This window comes from Archocentrus centrarchus, chromosome 21 (assembly GCF_007364275.1).
Source record: "Archocentrus centrarchus isolate MPI-CPG fArcCen1 chromosome 21, fArcCen1, whole genome shotgun sequence".
NCBI lineage: Eukaryota > Metazoa > Chordata > Actinopteri > Cichliformes > Cichlidae > Archocentrus > Archocentrus centrarchus.
Genome location: NC_044366.1, coordinates 33,865,778 through 33,885,494, shown reverse-complemented (window position 1 = coordinate 33,885,494; position 19,717 = coordinate 33,865,778). Strand labels below are relative to the sequence as shown.

Here is a 19,717-nt window from a genome sequence, read left to right as displayed (position 1 = left end):
CATTCCAAAGACATGCACTTACTGGGGTTAGGTTAATTGGCTACACCAAATTGCCTATAGGTGTGAATGAGAGCGTGGGTGTGAAAGGTTGTCTGTCTCTCTGTGTTAGCCCTGCAACAGGCTGGCGACCTGGGATAGGCTCCAGACCCCGCCCCTGAACAGGATGAGCGGAAGCGGAAGCATGCTTGCTTGTTTGTTTGCTTGAGGGTGGTTACGTAAGACCACCACCTGTGTTGTGCTGAGGGAGTGTGGGGATATAGCAAACAGCTGCTAACCTGTTACTGCAGTCATCTATAGTACTGTATGGTGAGACCTGTTTGATTAAATAAACAGAAAACAGCTTTAACATGGACCCATCATACTTCTTTCTTGTTTTCTGTCATGTGAAATAGTTCAAGCCTTTCTGGTATTTTTTTCTTTTTATTTTATAGCATTTAGCTTATGAAAACAGAACTCCAGTATCTAAAATCTTGTTAGAATATTTTCAATTTTAAAAAAAGATTTACATACAGAAATGTTCAACTTCTGACAAGTAAGTTCATTTATACATTCAATGCTTGTTTGAGGCTCCTCTACCATGAATTATTGCATCAATGTGGCTACGGAGGCGATCAGCTTGTAGCACTGCTGAGGTGTTATTTAAGCTCAGGTTGGTTCTGTGTTTTTGGGACAGGTATTTGTCATCTTCCTCACGATATTTCCCCACAGAACCCAATCAAACACAGTCAGCAAACCCTTTGGTAGTAGTTTTGGCACTGTGCAGGTGCTCAGGCCCACTGGAAAAGGAACTCTCCATAAAGCCTGTCAGCAGTGGAACCATTAGGTGCTCTCCTGGGACACGGCTGCATACACTTTAGACTTGATCAAACACAGTGGCTGAACAGCAGCAACACCAGCCGATGGCACCCCAGATCATCACAGACTGCAGAAACTCTGTACTTCAAACACCTTCTGGGTCACTCCACTTTTAGGATGCTGATTTCTAAATGAAATGTAAAATTTACCTTCATCTGAAAAGAAGACTTTGGACCACTGAGCAAGTCGATGCTTCTGATGTTCCGGGTCAGGAGTTGCTTGATATTAGCAATGTAACAATTGTAGCTGCTTTCCTGCAGAAGTCTGTGCGGTGGCTCTTGATGCACTCGCTCCAGTCACAATCCACTCTTTGCCCATGTTCTTGAATTGACATTTCTTGACAATCCTCAGTCATCCCTGCTGCTTGTGCACCTTTTCCTACCACACTTTTCCCTTCCAGCCAACATTCCACTAATAAGCTTCAATACAGCTCTCTGCAAACAGCCGGCCTTTTCAGCAGTGACGTGCTGTGGTTTACCCTCCTTGTGGAGACTCTTGATGATCGTCATCTGGACGACCACAATCAATCTTCCCCATGACTGTGGTTGCATGTACTGAACTAGACCAATGGATAAACTGTATTTGTGTGGTTTGAAGAGCAATTTACTCAAACTCAGAATTAAATATTTTAATATTTTTAGATAATTTCATTTGTTTTGGAGTTTGTGTGTGTGTGTGTGTGTGTGTGTATGTTAGCTGTAGGCCATTGTAGTTTCCATGTATTGAGTCTGGGATATATTAAATTTTCACCTTTGTGAACAGCTAAATACTGACCCTTTTCATTTAAATTTTCTGTAATGCAGCTGTGTAATGTTCCTTTGGTGGATGCTCCTATTAAACCCAAATGTTCAAATAAGGTCAGCGTATGTGCCAGTAACCCCTCTGAGATGAAGGCTCAGACATCAGACCGCACTTCACTTCACTTCAGGTAACAGTGTTATGAGTGTTAATGATGCATAGTTTGTCCAGCAGAGGGCACCCTGCAACTTCCCTGTTGGCACCACACCTGTTTGTAATGCAACAGAAACCAGCTGATCCGAGCAGAGCATGAAAGAGTAAATAAAATAAATTACTCAATATATTAGAAAAACCTGCTTGTTTTGTTTGTCTGAAAGCAAGAACAACATATATGATTCTGAAAATACTAAATGCTTTTATTCCCTTTGCAAAACAACCATCCATCACAAGATTGTGATTAAATTCATTTGCAGCTCCACTTTTCACATAGTACATCTGCAATAGGAAGCAGGTCTGCATATGAGCTTGGAAATTGTAGTTTGAACACCAGTTTTCTATAGTTACTAAACATTTCTGACTAAATATTCTGATTTCCTGTGGTCCCTCCTGCTGCATTCCTGGTCCCCTCTGTGCCTGGAAATGCCCCTTCTTAAAGGGAGTGTCGCTGGAGTTAAATGGCCTGTTTCAGACTGTGGTGAACGGCTGCACAAAGCAAAGCAAAGCTTAGCTAATCTAGTTAGAACCCAAGAGCAAAAATATGGATCTGGAAAGGAGCAGGATAGGTGCACTTTAAGAATTCCACATAAAATTTCAGGAACACCTGCAAATCCTGCTCTGAAGCAGAAACACAAACATTATGCAACAACTCAACATGTTCCATTTTCTTGATATATTTCAAATTGTATGAGATCAGTTTTCTTAAAGGTGACAGTAGAAAGAGAAGAGACTGAAACAGACTGCATATGTATTTGATTTTATTGAAGAAGAGAGATATGAATAGGTAGCCTGTTTTAAGGCACCTTAAAAATGTACAACAAAAGCTGAACCATTTATTTATTCAGAATACAAAAATACACATCTCAGTGACTCCAATTTGTAATAAATAGTTAACCATGCATTCTAACCATAAAAAGGCACAGAAAACAGTCACTTAGTAGTCATAAAAATGATCAACTACTTTACCAAAATCATCATAATAATACAGGTGACAACTGTAACATTATATTCCAAATGTGAAAACACAATACACATCATATCATTTAACCTTAGGCAATAAATATGCAAATATTGTCTATACCTACATATATATTCTTAAAAAGGAAAACTGTGCCATTGTAAACGTAATGTAAACAAATGAAACTCACTTTTCTCCCAGCGCTTTAATAACCCGCGCCCTGTGTTAAATCCATCTTTTAGAGATCCTTGCATGGGTTTCATTGGTTTTTGAAAACCAGGAACATTGGTTTTGACAGCATTATTTACAGACCACTGGAAAACACAGCAAGGGAGAAAGGTGGCAACTTCCACTTTATATGGCAAGGTCAAGCCTGGAGCCTGGGGGGGCCAAAACATGAGCTTTATAGAACCCGGCAGACACTTTGGACATGCAGACACCACCGATGCAGACAAACACCGCTCATGAACTGAAGCAGCCTCGTTCACGACTTGGTTTGGTGACCGGCGTGATGAGATCAAATGGATGTGAGGCCAAACTTCATGAGCACCGCAGCACAGAGGCAGCGTAGAGCACTGCAGCACTCCACATAAAGCACATGCTAACACAAGGGCTTCTATCATGAAAGTTTCTGGTTTACAAAAAAAACATGTCATTAAACAGTCTGATTTATTTAATGGATTAATGGCATATGAGACTAGAGGTGGGAAAAGACGGGAATTTCTGGGAAATTTGCAGTTTTTAACACAAATTTTATCTTCGGCTATGATAAAAACTTGAATTAGATTAGAATTTGTTTTATGCCAATGAGCAACTGATTGACAGCAGCTGAAAGTCAATGCAGTTTAATACTGTAATGCAGGCTTGTACAGGCATGAGATGTGATAGATCGCCCTCTGGTGGGAAAATAGGAACATACAATTCCAAAGATTCACTCACATTCTGCAAGGACGCTTAGTCTAGTCTGGGGGGGGGGGGGGGGCAAAAGCAAAAAAGTTCAAATCATATTATATAATTAGTTGGCAATGAAAAGGTATACAATTGCTGATAAGGTACAATATACCACTGTTGTAGTACACACACCCGAATGCACACGTTACATTATGATACAAGTTAACACAACAGTCGTGTCTGCCCGTTCCTCCCATTCACTGACACAGTCCTACTTTAGTGTATCATCTTGGAAGCACAGAGGAGCAAAACTACAAACTACTGAAACACTGGAAGAAATCTGGAGTAAAAAGCTATCCGTCTGTCTCTGGGTCTAACTTTGAAAATCGAGTCCTCGAACCTTGAGGAGGAGTACAAAAGAACTTTTACAATGTGTGTGTGTGTGTGTGTGTGTGTTTTGTTTTTACCACTGAGAAACATCATGTTGGAAAGCTCCAGAGACAGTATCAAGAGATAAAATATTGCACCATCATTGGAATACAACAGCATTATCATGTACAAGAGATTAGAACAAAATCAACAACAACTGTTATGGTGTAATATACACAATCAAATGTGTGAGCTGTCGACAATGCATGCCATGTCAGCAATCTACCAATGCATCAGATTACACTTACAAACATTGTTTGCATACACTGGTATACTGTATATACAGTGCATAATTATATACAAACTTAGCATCACAAATAGAAATATACCCTGTAATGCCACCAGTCTTAAATGAAACTAACAAGTAGAAGTAGCGTTCTAGCAAAGTCTCACTTGGAATTTGGAGGAGAAAAAAAAAAAAAAAATGAGAAGCTGCATTTGAACAATGTTACGCAGGCTGCAGATCAACTGCTCTATTCAAAGCTAATATCTAACTCCTATTCTCAATAGTGTTAAATACTGTATTAAGTTGCCAAAAGGTAAAAAGTTGAGGTGAATTGTTAACTCTATGTAATGATATGAGGATTTGCACTTGCATAAAAGCAAGAAGTAGAAAGTGCCTTTTTAAGAATTCCTTTAAAAAACTCTACAACCCTACAGTATTGGTGGCTGGCGTCTCACCAACCATTTTACCTTCTTCCTGACTAATATGAAGCATTTTTTCCACCTTAAATGGAATTAAGACTTAAAACCTACAACTGGCTTATCAAATAAAGACAAACTCGTCTGATGACTTCTTCAACATTCACTTTGGTACTGATTTTCACATCCACAGAGAACGTGTCAACTTATTAATTTCATATAATCATAACTCACTGACAGCTTGTTTAAAAACCTCTTATGATGTCTACCAAGAAAGCACGTTTTACACAAAATGACCGAAAATATGGCACTTGACAGAAATTTTTTAACACGTCATTATCATGCAAACAAAATAAATTAAAGCTAGAATAAAAAGTTGGATTTAGACCAAAAAGGATGCTTTCAGTAGTAACAAATGGCATCGTAATACTTAAGTTATGTAAAACTTGTTCAAGTGTAATTTAGCGCTTGCTAGCACACCCACACGCACCCACACACACGAACCCACACACGCACGCACGCACACAAATAAAATCAAGACACTGATCATGCAATTAAACATATCTAAGGTTGAGCAAGCATAGCATGCAACAGTATCCCACTGTTTTCAGACACAGCTTCCAGACTACCACCTACATGGTAAAGATTATCTTTATGCATCTGCAGCTCTGTAATGTGAGGCAGAGATCCAGCAAATACTTTTTGCACACACTCAACTGAAGCTGAACCACACACCTATGGAAGTCCTAATTTTGCTACTAGTTTGTTATCACAACTCAGACAACAAGCTGTCAACAGTAAGGTTGGTTGCATACCTGATTATGTGCTATGAATGGTTATTAAATAAGAAATGGCTTTTGTGTGTGTGTGTGTGAAGATCCACGACTTCCTTCTGCGTTCTCGATTGTCATTTTGGCACTAAAGAACAAATAACAACACACAAATGTATCTTGATCACAACATCACACAGGCTTTCTCAGCTCTGCTTCAATACGTCTCTCTTCCGCCACTACAGTGCTCCCAAACGCTTCCACTAATGTCAAGGGAATGCACATTTTCCCCTTTCTGGTAGCTTTTGCTCCCGGGTTACAGGTCAATCATGGAAGCCTTGGCCAGGTCCTTAGTTCCCTGGAGAATTCTCTTCATATGACCCACTTTCGATATCCCCAGATCCTGAGGGCCAACAAAGACAGCAGCACATTAAAAACACATCGAGAAAGGTCAGTTCCACACCATGCATCATGAATAAACAATGACTCTTAGGGTGATATGAACAGTATCATTAATGGAACTTTTAAGGGCTACACCAGGTCTCCTCTATAATGTATAAATCAGCATTATTAATGTCAACAATGTAAAATCATAAATGTTAGATATTCATGATGTCCAGAGAAATGCATCTTTATGTCAGATTTTCTTTTGAAGCTATTAAAAGCTCTTAGGTGGGGCTGCGATTCATGTCACACTTGGGATTAATTATGATATCTGTGGTAACCATCTGTAGAAAAAGCTACATCGAATACAAATTTATTGTGATTTGGCGCTATACAAATAAACTTGAATTGAATTGAATTGAATGAGCAATGTATGAATAGATACTGATGTACAAAACTAAGACTGTCAGCAGGGTAAGATTAACCACCCACAGTTCTGCTTTAGGACGGAAATCCATAGACTGTATATAAAAGATGGACTTAACCCTCTCTGGCTGAAGGGAGAAGTCTGATTTTATAAAAGTTTATGATAAAATTGGCTTATTTTGAACTGATTTGTGACTTTCAGTTAACAAACTCATGGTCTCAATTGCGAGTATCTATTGGTAAGTACAACAGCTTCAATACAGCACGATGCTCACATTGTCTGTAATGATTCCATATGAAATAAAGAAAAAAGGTAGCTAGCTTTTAAAAAACAAGTTGCCTCTGTGTGGCCATGTAGATCCAACCCTCACCTGTTCTAAAAACACTCCAAGGGCTTGCATGTTCAGATTTTCCAGTAAATATGTTTTTTCTTAAAAAGCCTCAAGTCAACTAGTAAAAACCTAACATCCAAGTTAGCACTGGACTCTTGCATTAGCAGTTTATGTTTCCCACTCATCCATCCATACAGCTGCCCATCCATCCATTTTCTGCACTCATCTGGGTCTGGGTCACAGAGGCAGTAGTCTAAGCAGAAGAAGCCCAGAATTCCCTCTCCCCAGCCCATTCCACCAGCTCATCCACGGAGGCATTCCAAAGCCAGCTGAGAGATATAATCTCTAGAGGAGTGTCTTAGGTCTTCCCTGCGGCCTTTTCCCATTAGGACATGCCCACAAAACCTCCCCCTGGGGGAAGCATCCTAACGAGATGCCTGAACCACCTTAACTCGTCACTTTATTGCTAAGAGAGAGCCCTGCCAACCCCCCCAAAGGAAGCTCATTTCCTCCGCTTGTGCTGGCAATCTCATTCTTTCGATCACTACCCGGAGCTCGTGGTCACTGGTGAGGGTGGGAACGCAGATCGACCAGCAAATCGCCGCCTTTGCTTTCACGCTCGGCTCTCTTTTCATCACAACAAACCAGTACAGCGTCCACATTGATGCAGACGCGGCACCAATCCGTCCGTGAATCTCCCGCTCCACTCTCCCCTCACTTGTGAACAAGACCCTGAAATGTTTAAATTTCGCCACGTGGGGCCACAACGGCACTCCACCCTCCTGAGAACCATGGCCTCAGACTTGGAGGCTCAGAAAACAAAGATTCACATTGAAGAAGATGGAATCAGAGATATTTGGCCTTAAAATGACTCAAAACACTAAACCATCAAAAATCATTAGATTAATATAATCAGTCATTGCAGCTATACTTTCATCATTCTAATATGAACAATAAAGCAACACAGTCAGCTGGCCACAGTATGACTGAGTGATAATCTGTAAGACAATGAAATGAGGGGCACGGATATAGAACAAACACAAGTATAGTGTCATTGTACAAATGTGTATCAGTGGATTGATATTACTTGCCAATACCATCGGTGTAAATATCAGCCAGTAAAAGAAATCTAAGGATGCGTTGTTGTTCTTTTGCAATGTTTCAGCTTAACCATGTTTATAGAGATAGTTGAGAAATTAAAGAATAACCTTAAACAGTGACCTGTTGGGGGAGGGGCATTTTGCTGCCATAGTTTGGGTCCACCTCTCTGTTCAGAGGAAAGAGTCACTGAAGGCTCAAAGCAAAGTTATTCTGAGTGATGAAACATCTATTTTTACGGGAGTGGGCACATCCATAGGACACAGAGAGTTCACTGATTTTTGAGTACGAAAACAACATGAATCACACAATTCTGCCCAAAAAAAAAAAAAAAAAGCTAATACCTTACTTGATTTAAATTTGGCTGTCTTCTTGTGCACCTCTGCTCTGCTTCCAGTGTTCTGCTATTTTAAGTTTACCTGGAAGTCCTGCTCTGTCCAGTAGACAACTTGACTCACTCCAAGTTAAGCTGTCACTTGTCTGTATTATAGTGTATGTTGAAATTAGCCAGCGTCGGTTATGCTCTAACCTACGTTACACCGTAAAGAATGTGCTTTTGACTTTTTCTGACAGATTTTCTGAAGTTCTGATCTTCACACTGACATCGTAATCTGAAACTGGAAACTTTGGTTTGGCAAGTGTTTAATATGAACACTATGAAGAGAGTAGAGACAGCACAAACCTTCGAACAGTCCTTTGAAAGCACCTCTTTCTGTTCCCTTTACTGCAGGTATGGTCTCTCTATGTTCATGTTGTAACATGTAACATATAGTCCAGCACTATATTCCTACACTTTTGGAAAAAAACTTTTATTTTTTTTACAAGTTTGCACAATCTGATCTGAGCTAGTTTAAACAACACAAGTCGACTCATTTTTGCCCTAAGCCTAACTCAGTTTGGTCTGTTCACTCCTAGACCCTCCTTGACCTGTAGGCTTCCCCCCTTTTCTCAGGTATACAGTGTTAGTGGGTTACAGCAAGTCTTTATCACCAAGCCACAATCAGACAGTAAAAGCCAAGCAGAGCAATGCAGCGCAGCACGAGAGGTGGCAAAAACAGGGAAACATCTAAGAGAGCCAAAGAAACGCAGCACACCAAGAGGATACAGAGGGAAAGAGTTGATTGTGGGTTGAAGGAGAGGGTTCACACAGATTCACTGAGGTGTGTCAAGAGGTGCCGGTGTGTGTGTCTGCGAGTACCTTCAGGTCCCTCCTCTCCAGGTGCAGCAGCTCCGAGCCTCGGATGTCGTGTCGGATGAAGGTGTCTCTGTACTCCCCCAGACTCAGCTGTTCCAGCCAGATGCCCACCTCCTCTGTGCCCCATCTTTCCACTACACACACACACACACACACACACACACACACACACACACACACACACACACACACACACACACACACACACACACACACACACACACAATGCACATACAAAATGCACACACAGAGCAGAGCAGAGAGAGGCTCAGAGTGCCTCACAGGTATACACACACACTGCCACGTTCCACAAACTGTCACACTCGCACTTCTTTGAACCCCATATTCTCTGTGAATGTGTCATCAAACACACACACAACTTCACAAATGGGCACAAATTGTGGTAAATCATTGACGAGAGAGATGGAGGAGGAAGGGGAGAGGAAGAAGGAGGGAGGAGAAAGAGCAGTGACGGCAGCTGGTGGATGAGGAAGGAGTATGACAGAGGCCAAAGGTTGGTCAGAACAAGGCAGTGACCAATGGCGTTCAGGGCAGGCTGGGAGCATGCACATCGTCGACCAATCTCAGAGCACACAGAGAAAAAGTAGGAGGTAAAGGGAGGCGGAAGCCTGTGCGATCTGCAGGAAATACAGCTCAACTACCCAGAAACATGCCCCAGATGAGAGGAAGGGCTTCTTAATATTCTTATTAGTATCCAGCAAGGCCTGTCTGCTCGTCTAGAAATCTGATTCTGACTTTTCTACTCATTTTTTGTGTTCATATGAACTCCTCCATCCCTGCACATTTGTCCTTGGTGCACAGACTTGTTCTTCTCCTGACTTTGTACCTTCTGAAGACACGTTGACAGCTGGATGAGAACATGAAAGGAGGGGAGTAGGGGGTGCAAGATGATGGTTGGGTGTGGGATGTTAAGATCTCAAACACACACACATTCTTTGTGTTTCTACCAGGGGACAACAATGGAGTAACATGTTTATGCATGGATTGCAAAAATGACAGGAGTGAGGGGGAGGGTAACCGTGATGGCTCTGGGTAGAGCCATGCTGCTTTTGTGTGTGTGAAGTTGAAGAACAGTGGTTAGCTTTACAGGATTAATGAATAAAGGATGGTAGCACGTCCGTCCGGCTAATCATCCTGTTTCCCACTAGCATCTGCGCATTTGAAGCATTTGACCAGAAGAAATGATTCATGTAGCTGCTGAGCAGGAAGCGAAACAGCGTCTTCAATTCTAACTTCAAACTACGATTGACAAATCAAATTTTGCTTTGCCTTACCATCATTTTAATGCTACCACCCTTTCCAATAAGAGGCGGTAACAATTATATAGCGTAAACACAAATGAAGGCAGTTAAATCCCCATGGCAGATGGGACAGACTCTGGCTGAATCCCTATCCTGAGTCTGTCCAGTCTGCTCAGTACTGGGGAAAAGTGGGCGCAGCCCTACCTGACTGAGGGCTTGTCTTCTTGGCGGCCTTCTCCTTCTTGAACTTGGGCACAATGCGAAACATGCTGCTGCGACTGTTCCTCTTGCCGTAACCCAGAGAGTGGTCCTGGTACATAAGCACAGTCAACCTATAGCCTTTCATTTAGCTACTCAACTCTCCCGTTACCTGAAGCCATGCTACACTGACGACATACAACACAACCGCAAGACAGAGTATGTGAACACTTCGGAATTAGCTGGCTTTTGACAGTAATTGGTCAATCTTCATCTAAGCCGCAAGTACAGATATGCACCATATGCCTAAAATCTAAAAGCAAACAATATTATCTTTCAGTGCTGGTGGAAAAATTCAGTAAATCACTTAATAAGTGATCAAACCTCCTTATGCAGCAGTGACCTAAAATAAGTGTTTCTGGAATTTTGGACAATTGTTCCATAAAGAACTGCTCCAGCATCGTTACGTTCTTAAGCCGAATAAACATTGTGAGATTTTGTCTCTGAACCCAAACAATGATCTTTCCCTAAAACTTATAAAGTGGTTTTGAACCTCTGAGTCAGCCAAACTGAGCAGTGACTGATCTGAAACCAAACGTCTACGAAAGCAAAGAATGTTTTTCTACCTTCACTCTTTCAGGCCCTTTGTGAAAGTCTGGTGCTAGACTGGATCACCTGTGTTGAGGTCGGTCCACACCATCTGTGTGAAGGTCTGAGTGGCTAACAATGCCTGAAGTCATTCTATAGTAGAAGCACTTCAGTGTTTTGGGTAATTGTTCTGTTACATCACAAAACTTCCATACGGAGCTTCATCACACAGCTCCAATGATTTAAGCTGTTACTCTTGGCTTTCTTCCATTGACACAGTGATTGTGCCCAATCTAGAACATTTTCCACACATTTCCACCACAAAATTATTACAAAATTGTTGGGTCCAAAGTTGGAACGAGCTACATCAGTAACTACAGGAGTAGCTACTGCAAAAACAAAGATTCAGCCCACATATTCTGTCCACCATGATTTTCTCCCTTTGAGATTTGTTTGGCTGCCATTAGTCTAGGTTTCCACATACCTTTTCCCTGTCAGTATCTCAGTGATGGACAAGAACAACACAATGAGTTGTGTGTTAAAATAGTGGTTCATATTTGTACTTTAGATGTTGATGTGACTATACAGTATTTGAAAGCACTGTTAATGCAGCTAATTCCAGTGTTCACTTCTAGGTTTGGCAGATTTTATCTTTGAGTTGCAGGAGTACAACACAATGTAGATAAATGCATCTATTTTACAAAGATAACAAATACAATGGGGCATGTGCATGCAAGTGCATACTTGCTGAGGCTGCTTACCTCCTCATCATTGGGTTGCAGTATGTGGTAAAGCCAGGGGATTTCTCCCAGTTTGCCCAGCTCCAGCTCCACGGTCTGCAGAGCGCTGGACAGCTGCTCCTCCTCTGGTGGGTCCAGTTGCTGTAAGGGGGAGAAAGAACAGGGTCAATTTAACATGACAGACTGTAAATACAAGATGGATGCAGCCACCATGACATCACTCACTGGATGGCAAGGTCCTGCTATGAAGCTTCAAGCTAAGGATGCTTGCCTTCACCATTTACCAGAGAGGTGGAACTCTGTACTCTCAGAGGAACAGTGACTAGTCCATCGCACAAGACTATTCTGCCCTAAAGCATAGCCCACTTTAGCCTACATTATGACTCCAATGGAGACCATAATTTATAAAAACAGTATTATTATTAAGGACCAGGCTTCTCTCTGCAACCACAAAAGCTTTCTTTCAGCTTTAGAAAGATTCAAGCCCGTATTTTATTTACAACTTATGGATAAAAGAGAATGACTGAAAATGAAAGTATGGTTGAAACAACCTATGTCAGCCATGATAACTCACCAGAGAAACTCGGCCCAACAGAAGAGACTCGGTCTCATTGTGGAGTGCCTTCACAGTGCTGGCCACCTCAATGGCTGTGTTCCGAGTAAGGCTCTGCAGAAGGGACAAGAAGGTTCATCAGTTTAATGTCACACACTATGAAAAAGAGACTCACAAACAGAGCACACATATTTTACACAACAATTCTAGAGGCTATTTTAATGGATTTGCTTCTGTTTAGACTAGACTAGTCCTTTCAGGGGTTTAATATGGAGCATCAAAGTAAGTGCTTAACTACCCATAAAACATCCATTAACAATAGAGGAAATTCACACATTTTAAAAGATCTGCATGTAACAGAGTGCCAAGAGACAGAGATGAAAGTTTTTACAGATTCAAATATCTCAAGCAGAAGAAATTACACCTAGTGCTCACTAGTCTCCATGATCCTTGATTTCAGAGCAACAATATTATGAAACTGGTAAACTTACTCTTTGACTATAGTGACCTCTAATGGTAAGAAAGCAATTTTTATCTGACAAGATTCAACAATCTAAAACTGCAGCTTTCAAGGACACAGCAGTCAGTTGTAAAAGACTTAGTCTAAATTCATCCTAAAGCCCAGCTTACCTCTGGGAACTTCGGGTGTGTTTTGTTGATGGCATGAGACGCAGCGTTAACAGCGTGAGCCAGTTCCTGCTCTAACAGCCCGTTGGTCTTTGCAGCCTCACATATCCTGTGATTAGACAGAGCACAGTCAGTGGGCTTAGTTCATAGTAACAAAACACAGTCTGTAAAGCCATGGACATGGAGGCTGGTACCTGATATTCATGTCAGTTCATGTTTACCTTGTAATGAGCTCTTCTGCAGCTCGGGCACACATCTGCACCAGGGCAGCCTCCTCCTCTGTAGCCAGATCCACAGACTGCTGAGGGTAGAGGTGAGGTCGCAAAGGTGGCTTGTCATACTTCAACTTGTCCTCCCATGACTTCAGTGTGTTCTCAAATGCCTGCAGGGAAAATCAGAAGAGAAAAAGGATAAGTGTATATATCAAATAAAGTTATTCTGGTAAAGTCCAGTCAATCTAGCAGCATCACCCTCCCCCAAAGAATCTCCAGTCTCTCCACTCATGTTCCTGATACTTTCCAAACTTTCCACTTTTCACGCAACATCCCCACCCTTCCTCACCCGGTCTCTGGTGAGCATCTGTGCTCTGTTCTTGTGCTGGATCTTGATGACTCCAGGTGGTTGGATCCAGGCCTCACCATCCACCTGAATGGGGACCCCCTCATCACCCAGGATCGTAATCTTCACCGTTCGGCACTGATTGAGGCAGAAGCTTGGATTAGACTTACACAGAGTATACAGACATGTATTTTTACTTCATATGGTTTTAACTTGCTCACCTGTGCTATGCGATGGTGTTGCAATTTGATGACCCTGGACACAGCCATCTGCATACTCCCAAACACTGCCACCACTTCCAGGATCTTGTCATCAAAAGATGGAGCGCAGAATATCTACACAAAAATAGCACAACATTACGGAAACACGTGTAAACTATGTTGCATCACTAATGGCATGTAGCATATACGTTACTGAATAAGAGCTAAACTGGCCAACTTTTCTAAAGAAATCCGGGCAGACTGAGCAACCTGGGAGGAATTTGAGAAGTACTTGAAATATTTTATTAAATTCTTTGGTAACAGTTTAAGTCCCTCTAGTTAGCATTTATAAGCAGTACATAAGCAATCACCAAAAGGTTTATTAACACAAAGTAATGTACAAGGTAAGTGTTTGTATTTTATAAGCATTCATTGGAGCAATTAGGAGTAGAAAAAAGTACTTGTATGTTGTATAAAGTGCAATATCAGAACCAGCCCATTTACCAAGTTAGCAGCCCAGGCCCCTCATCCTTCCACAATAAATCAAACTTAACATTTAACTATGTAATATTTATTATGTTTATCTCTGTCTGTCAGTTGTGTGATGGACTGGTGACATGTAGAGGGTGCATCATTGCTTTCACCCTGTGTCTGGTAGGATAGACCCCTGTGACCCTAATTTGGAAGAGAGAGACACCGTCTAAGATTTTCCAGCAGTTTTTCATGTTGAATGTAAAATTTCTCCTTCTGTTGGAAGAGGGTGTCTAAATAAGCATGTCTTTCCGTTCCCATAGTTTGTGTTTTATCCTTCTCTCTCTTTGTTCTCCTTTTTTCTTTTCTCTTTCCCCTCATCGCTAACATGCTACAGTAAATGGTTGCCTCTTCCTGATCCTGCTTCTGCCAGGAGCCTCTTCCTGTTAAAAGTTAAGTTCTTCCTTCCCAGTATTGCCAACTGTTTGATTTGAAAAATAAAACAACTTTATTTGTATGGAACTTTTTAAAACGTAGTTACAAAGTGCTTCACAATTTGGATAAAAACGCATCTTGAAGTGTAAATGTCCAAACATATAAACACAGTCAAACATATGGTCTTACATTTGTTCCTGCATACACACTCACTTCCACGTAAACATCAGAAAAACAAGAGCCAAAAATAATGTGCTAGGAAAAACTAACCCAAAAAAAAAAAAAAGAGTTTTCAGCTGTTGTTTAAAACAAGCCGCAGATTCAGCCGACCGATAGGCCGAGGAAGGCTTCTCCAAAGTTTAGGAGCTACAAATACCATAAACGTGGTCACCTCTGGTTTTAAAATAAGAGTGTTAAAAGAACCTGATCAGATCCTCAGAGAGGGGAAACAGCAGGAAAACAGTCTCAGCAGGTCTGCTACACAGGCAGGAGCCTGGTCATGTAGGGCTTTATGTTATTAATAAAATTTTAAAATGAATTCTGTCAGTGAAGGGCAGCAACAATCGGGGTGATATGTAGGCACTGGCTAGTTTTTATTAGCAGTCTAGCTGCTGTATCCTGTGACCATTTGAAGGTGGGAGAGAATTAAAGTGAGTACGAAATGTTACACATTATTAGGAGTCAAAAAGTTTTGATTTTTGTGATGTTTCTTAAAATGAAGGACACAAGACTGGATGAGCTTTGAGATTCTAACTTCAAACTGTGGTCAAAAATGATACCAAGTTTCTCAGCAGATGATTTGATACTGCTGTAGAGGGAGCCAATATAATGACTTCTCTCCTTCGAAAAGTTGTTGGGGCTAAACACAAGAACCTCAGTTTTGCCACGATTGAGATGGAGGAAACTGGAAGACATCCAATTATTAATGACTGCCTAATTGTTGGGCTTTTCTCTCTGATACTGAAGCGTCTTTACCTGTAATATAAAGTGCTGAGAAGCAACTGTTGCTTAATTACATAAATAAAACTGAACTGAAGTGAATTTCATTTCATTTCATTCTTTCAGTCCAGTAGAAAGAAAATGTCCAAAATGTAGATTCTTGTGCCTATTGGACACAATGCCTCATTTGCATATTTAAACATGAAATATCTAGTTATTTTTTTTCCTGACAAATTGTATTTTACTGTAAAAATATACAAAATTTACCATATTGATCTATTTACTTAAAAAGAGAAAATGAAGTGGATTTCCCAAACCCCCTCTATGAAACCTTTGAATTTAAGATCAACAATATCAACAAAAGGAAACAAGAACCCGGAGCAGAAGGGCCCTGCCACCTGCTGTGAAGCTGCAGAGCCACATGCAAAGGGCAACATACTGCCATGGAGGCTCCTGTGGAACACTGTGTTACCTGCACATTTATCATGTTAAAAGACTAAATGATGATTAGAAAATACTTTTCCAATTATGTACAGATGAAAACTTTTCTGCTGATGAAAGAAGTAAAAAAAAAAAAAGTCGTGAACTGTCGTTTACATGAAATAAGAGTGTTTTCTGTTACAGGAAGAACTTGTGAACCCACATCTGTCATTCTTGTATTTGTTCAACAAACCTCCCATAACAAAGACATTTTGCACTGTCAGGTCAGTATGGCTCCAGCCTGAATGAGAAATTAGTTTGTATCTGAAAGATGAGGACCCGACAAGTCTGATATTGATGCCTGCTATGAAAAGGTCAAAGCAATGAGAATTCAGCAGCATCTGCCTGAGACTCAGCAAAAAACAGAACTGCTAAAACGCTATCAGATGACACTGAGTTGTCTTGTGGGGCACCAGCCACTAGATGGACATGTTTAGACAAAAATATTGCCAGAGGGAGGGCGCTGGATTGTCTCAGGGGCATCTCTGCACAGCCTGCATTTGGAGCGGTGTGGTAGACCCCAGCCACTTGTGTTAGAGCTTGTTTCTGTGCTGCCGTGATTAGTACATCTGTGCAGTCCAGCTTTGTCCAGCCATTGGTAGGATTTTTCAGCCACTTCTTCTATCTGCCAGTGGTACATGTCATGATCCTTTGTGGCCATCTTCCTGATGTACTCATGATCTTTGTTGTTTCATCTCGAGCAGCGCTTCTGACACTCGGCCTCGGCCTCCTTCCTTCCACTTAGCGTACAGTCTCAGGGTGCTGCATTTGGGGTGAAACCCCCCATGCATGCATTGTCTTGATGTCAGTGGCTTCTATCTCCTCCTTTGGTCAGCTTATTATCCCAGCAGGGTATCTGATGACCGGTAGAGTGTAGGTTTTGATTGCCCTGATCTTGTTCTTCCCATTCAGCTGACTCTTCAGGACTTGCCTTACTCTCTGCAGGTACCTGGCGACTTCAGCTTTCCTAGTGGCCTCTTCATGGTTGCCATTTGCCAAGGTACTTGTAGCTGCCCTCAATGTCTGCAGTGGTGCCTTCTGGTAGTGCAGTCCCCTCAGTTCTGACTACCTTTCCTCTCTTTGTTGCCATCCGACTACACTTCTCCAGTCCGAATGACATTCTGATGCCATTACTGTAGATCCTAGTGGTGTGAATCATTGAATCGATGTCTCGTTCACTCCTGGCATACAGCTTGATGTAGAGGAGGTGGCTGATGTTTGCTTCCTTCCACAGTTGGTATCTGTAGCCAGTGTTGTTGATGATCTGGCTGAGGGGGTTCAGGCATATGCACAGCAGCAGTTGGGGACAAAGCATCTCCTTGGTAAATTCGACACTTGATGGTCACTTGTACAATTGGCTTGAAGTTGGCCTCTAGTGTTGTTCTCCACATTTCCACTGAGTTCCTGATGAAGGCTCTTAGGGTCCTGTTGATCTTGTACAGTTCTTGGCATTCCAGGATCCATGTGTGAGACATTGAGTCATAGGCTTTCTTGTAATCAGGTTGGTCATTCTGGTCTTACCAATTCCTTTCTGGGTATCCTTGGGGATCAGGAGTGTCCGGCCTTCAGTCAGCCATTCCGGGTGCGCCTTATCCATTAGCAGCTGTTTCATTTGTGATGTCAGGCACTCATTGAGTGCAGTTAGCTTCTTTAGCCAGTAGGTGCGAATCATGTCATGTCAGGGCCTGGTGCTGTCCACGTCTACATATTTGAGACTACACACACACACACACTCATTTTTTTCTTTCATAGTGAAAACATAGATTTACTCCCATGTGTCAAAATGAATGATTTATTCCAGACAAAGAGAAAAGTTTGATGATAATCTGTGTCCGTGTTTGTGCAGTTGTGTATATACTCCATAAGCATAATGACAAAGTTTATCTAAGTGTCCTCTCCCTGTTTCTGCTTCCTCCTCTCCAGCAAAAACAGTTACATAACACCAAATGCACATTACTGTATGTGTGTGTATTCAAGGGTAACTTCTGCAGGGTCTCACTCAGGGGTGTGTGTGTGTGTGTGTGTGTATGCAAACTGACACGCTAATCCCTCAGGAGCAAGTGTGCTCTGAGCCTTAAACAAACAAGCAGAGATGTCTCTCCAGCCATCCCTCCCCCTGCACATCCAGGCTATCGGGGTCACGTCAAACGGACATCCACACTGTCATTCATTAGGTAACAACAGAGAAGACAAGCGAGGGGAAAAAAGCTCCAGGCAGAGTGGGAAACACACCCTTTTCATCCCCAAAGGTGATCTGAGTTTCCTACCAGGGCCATGCCAAGCAGGATGGAACATTACACAGAGAGCAGTTTTATTAGAGTCAACAGCTTGTGAACCGTAAATGTACTTACATCATCCTCCTTGGTGCCGCCCCAGAAGTTGGTCCCACCCGCGTAGCTAGGAATATTCAACACCGCGATTCCCTGAAGGCTGGGCAGGGGGATGTACTGGCCATCACACTGGGACAGACAAAAATAACCGAGCTAAGTTGGACCAGTAAGGCAAAAGAAAAGAGAATGTAAAGTCCATACATCTAAAGCCATGAACAATAAACCTGTTAAATTTTACCATCTTCTGGCTTCTGCCTTCAGTGAGCTGTCAGAACTATTTCACTGTAGAACTGACTGAATCAAAACCTGTTATTTGTTTACTGAACATTATCAGTTATCAGTTATCTATATAAATGAGCAAGGTATTTACGCTCTGCCTGCACACCAAAATTAGCAATGTCTAAGCAGCCTCGCCTTCCCAAAAATACACAAGTAATCATACTGTATACTCATGAAATGTTTAAAAGGCACATTATTTAGGAATGCTGTTCTCTAAATATATTTTTTTCAATACAAACACTATAATTTTTTTATGTTATTATAAAATAATTTATGATAAAAACTCATGAATAACAGGAGCAGTGCATTTATAATATTCCTTACTTCTACATGGGTAAATATTACTATGCAAACTCTTGATATCTTTTTTATTTAACAAAAGTGTCCTTTTAAACAGTGAAAATTATTTACAACATGGGAAAATTAAGCTACATTCTATGATATTTTGACCAATTTAAACCAGCAGATACCTTGTTTTTAGGACCCAGTGTGATTTCAAACCCTCACTAAATGGGAACATTATCTATGAGCTTTTTTATCATTTGATTTTTTTAAAACAGAAAAGCATGGCAAAATAAAGGAACACTTTAAACCACATCAGAGCTCAATGGAGAAAAAATCATGCTGGATATCTGCACTGATATGGGCTGGGTAATGTGTTAGTAATCGAAGGATGCCACATGGTTTGATGGAAATGAAAATTATCAACCTACAGAGGCTGAATTCAGACACCCCAAAATATCAAAGTGAAAAAAATGATGCAGCGTGTTAGTCCATTTTGCCGAAATTTCATTGCAGCAACTCAAAATGGTACTCAGTAGTTTGTGTGGCCCCCACCTGCTTGTATGCATGCTTGACAACGTCAGGCCATGCACCTAAAGAGACAACAGATGGTATCCTGGGGGACCTCTTCCCAGATCTGGACCAGGGCATCACTGAGCTCCTGGACAGTCTGAGGTGCCACCTGTGGTATCGATTCCTTCATCCTCAAGCAACTGCCTGCATAATCTCACCACATGAGGCCAGGGCATTGTCATGCAGCAGGAGGAACCCAGGACTCACTGCACCAGCGTAGGGTCTGACAGTCGGTCAAAGGATTTCATCCCAATACCTAATGGCAGTC

General features: G+C 41.6%; 1 protein-coding gene across 4 annotated transcripts in view; it reads right to left on the bottom strand.

Annotated features, from left to right (window-relative positions):
- Window positions 1–2,629: 2,629 nt before the first annotated feature.
- dgkh (diacylglycerol kinase, eta) overlaps window positions 2,630–19,717 on the bottom strand; it is a 73,549-nt gene continuing 56,461 nt past the window's right edge. For 3 of the 4 annotated variants that reach the window (XM_030757711.1, XM_030757710.1, XM_030757713.1), the window contains 10 exons: window positions 18,337–18,444; window positions 13,682–13,795; window positions 13,464–13,598; window positions 13,124–13,284; window positions 12,906–13,011; window positions 12,297–12,389; window positions 11,744–11,863; window positions 10,401–10,506; window positions 8,938–9,068; window positions 2,630–5,902 (listed from right to left, as the gene is read on the bottom strand). In XM_030757711.1, coding sequence (XP_030613571.1) covers window positions 5,816–5,902; window positions 8,938–9,068; window positions 10,401–10,506; window positions 11,744–11,863; window positions 12,297–12,389; window positions 12,906–13,011; window positions 13,124–13,284; window positions 13,464–13,598; window positions 13,682–13,795; window positions 18,337–18,444 — 1,161 coding nt within the window. In that variant the 3' untranslated portion in view covers window positions 2,630–5,815. The remainder of the gene's footprint in view (window positions 5,903–8,937; window positions 9,069–10,400; window positions 10,507–11,743; window positions 11,864–12,296; window positions 12,390–12,905; window positions 13,012–13,123; window positions 13,285–13,463; window positions 13,599–13,681; window positions 13,796–18,336; window positions 18,445–19,717) is intronic. The other variant, XM_030757712.1, reaches the window with a different exon arrangement.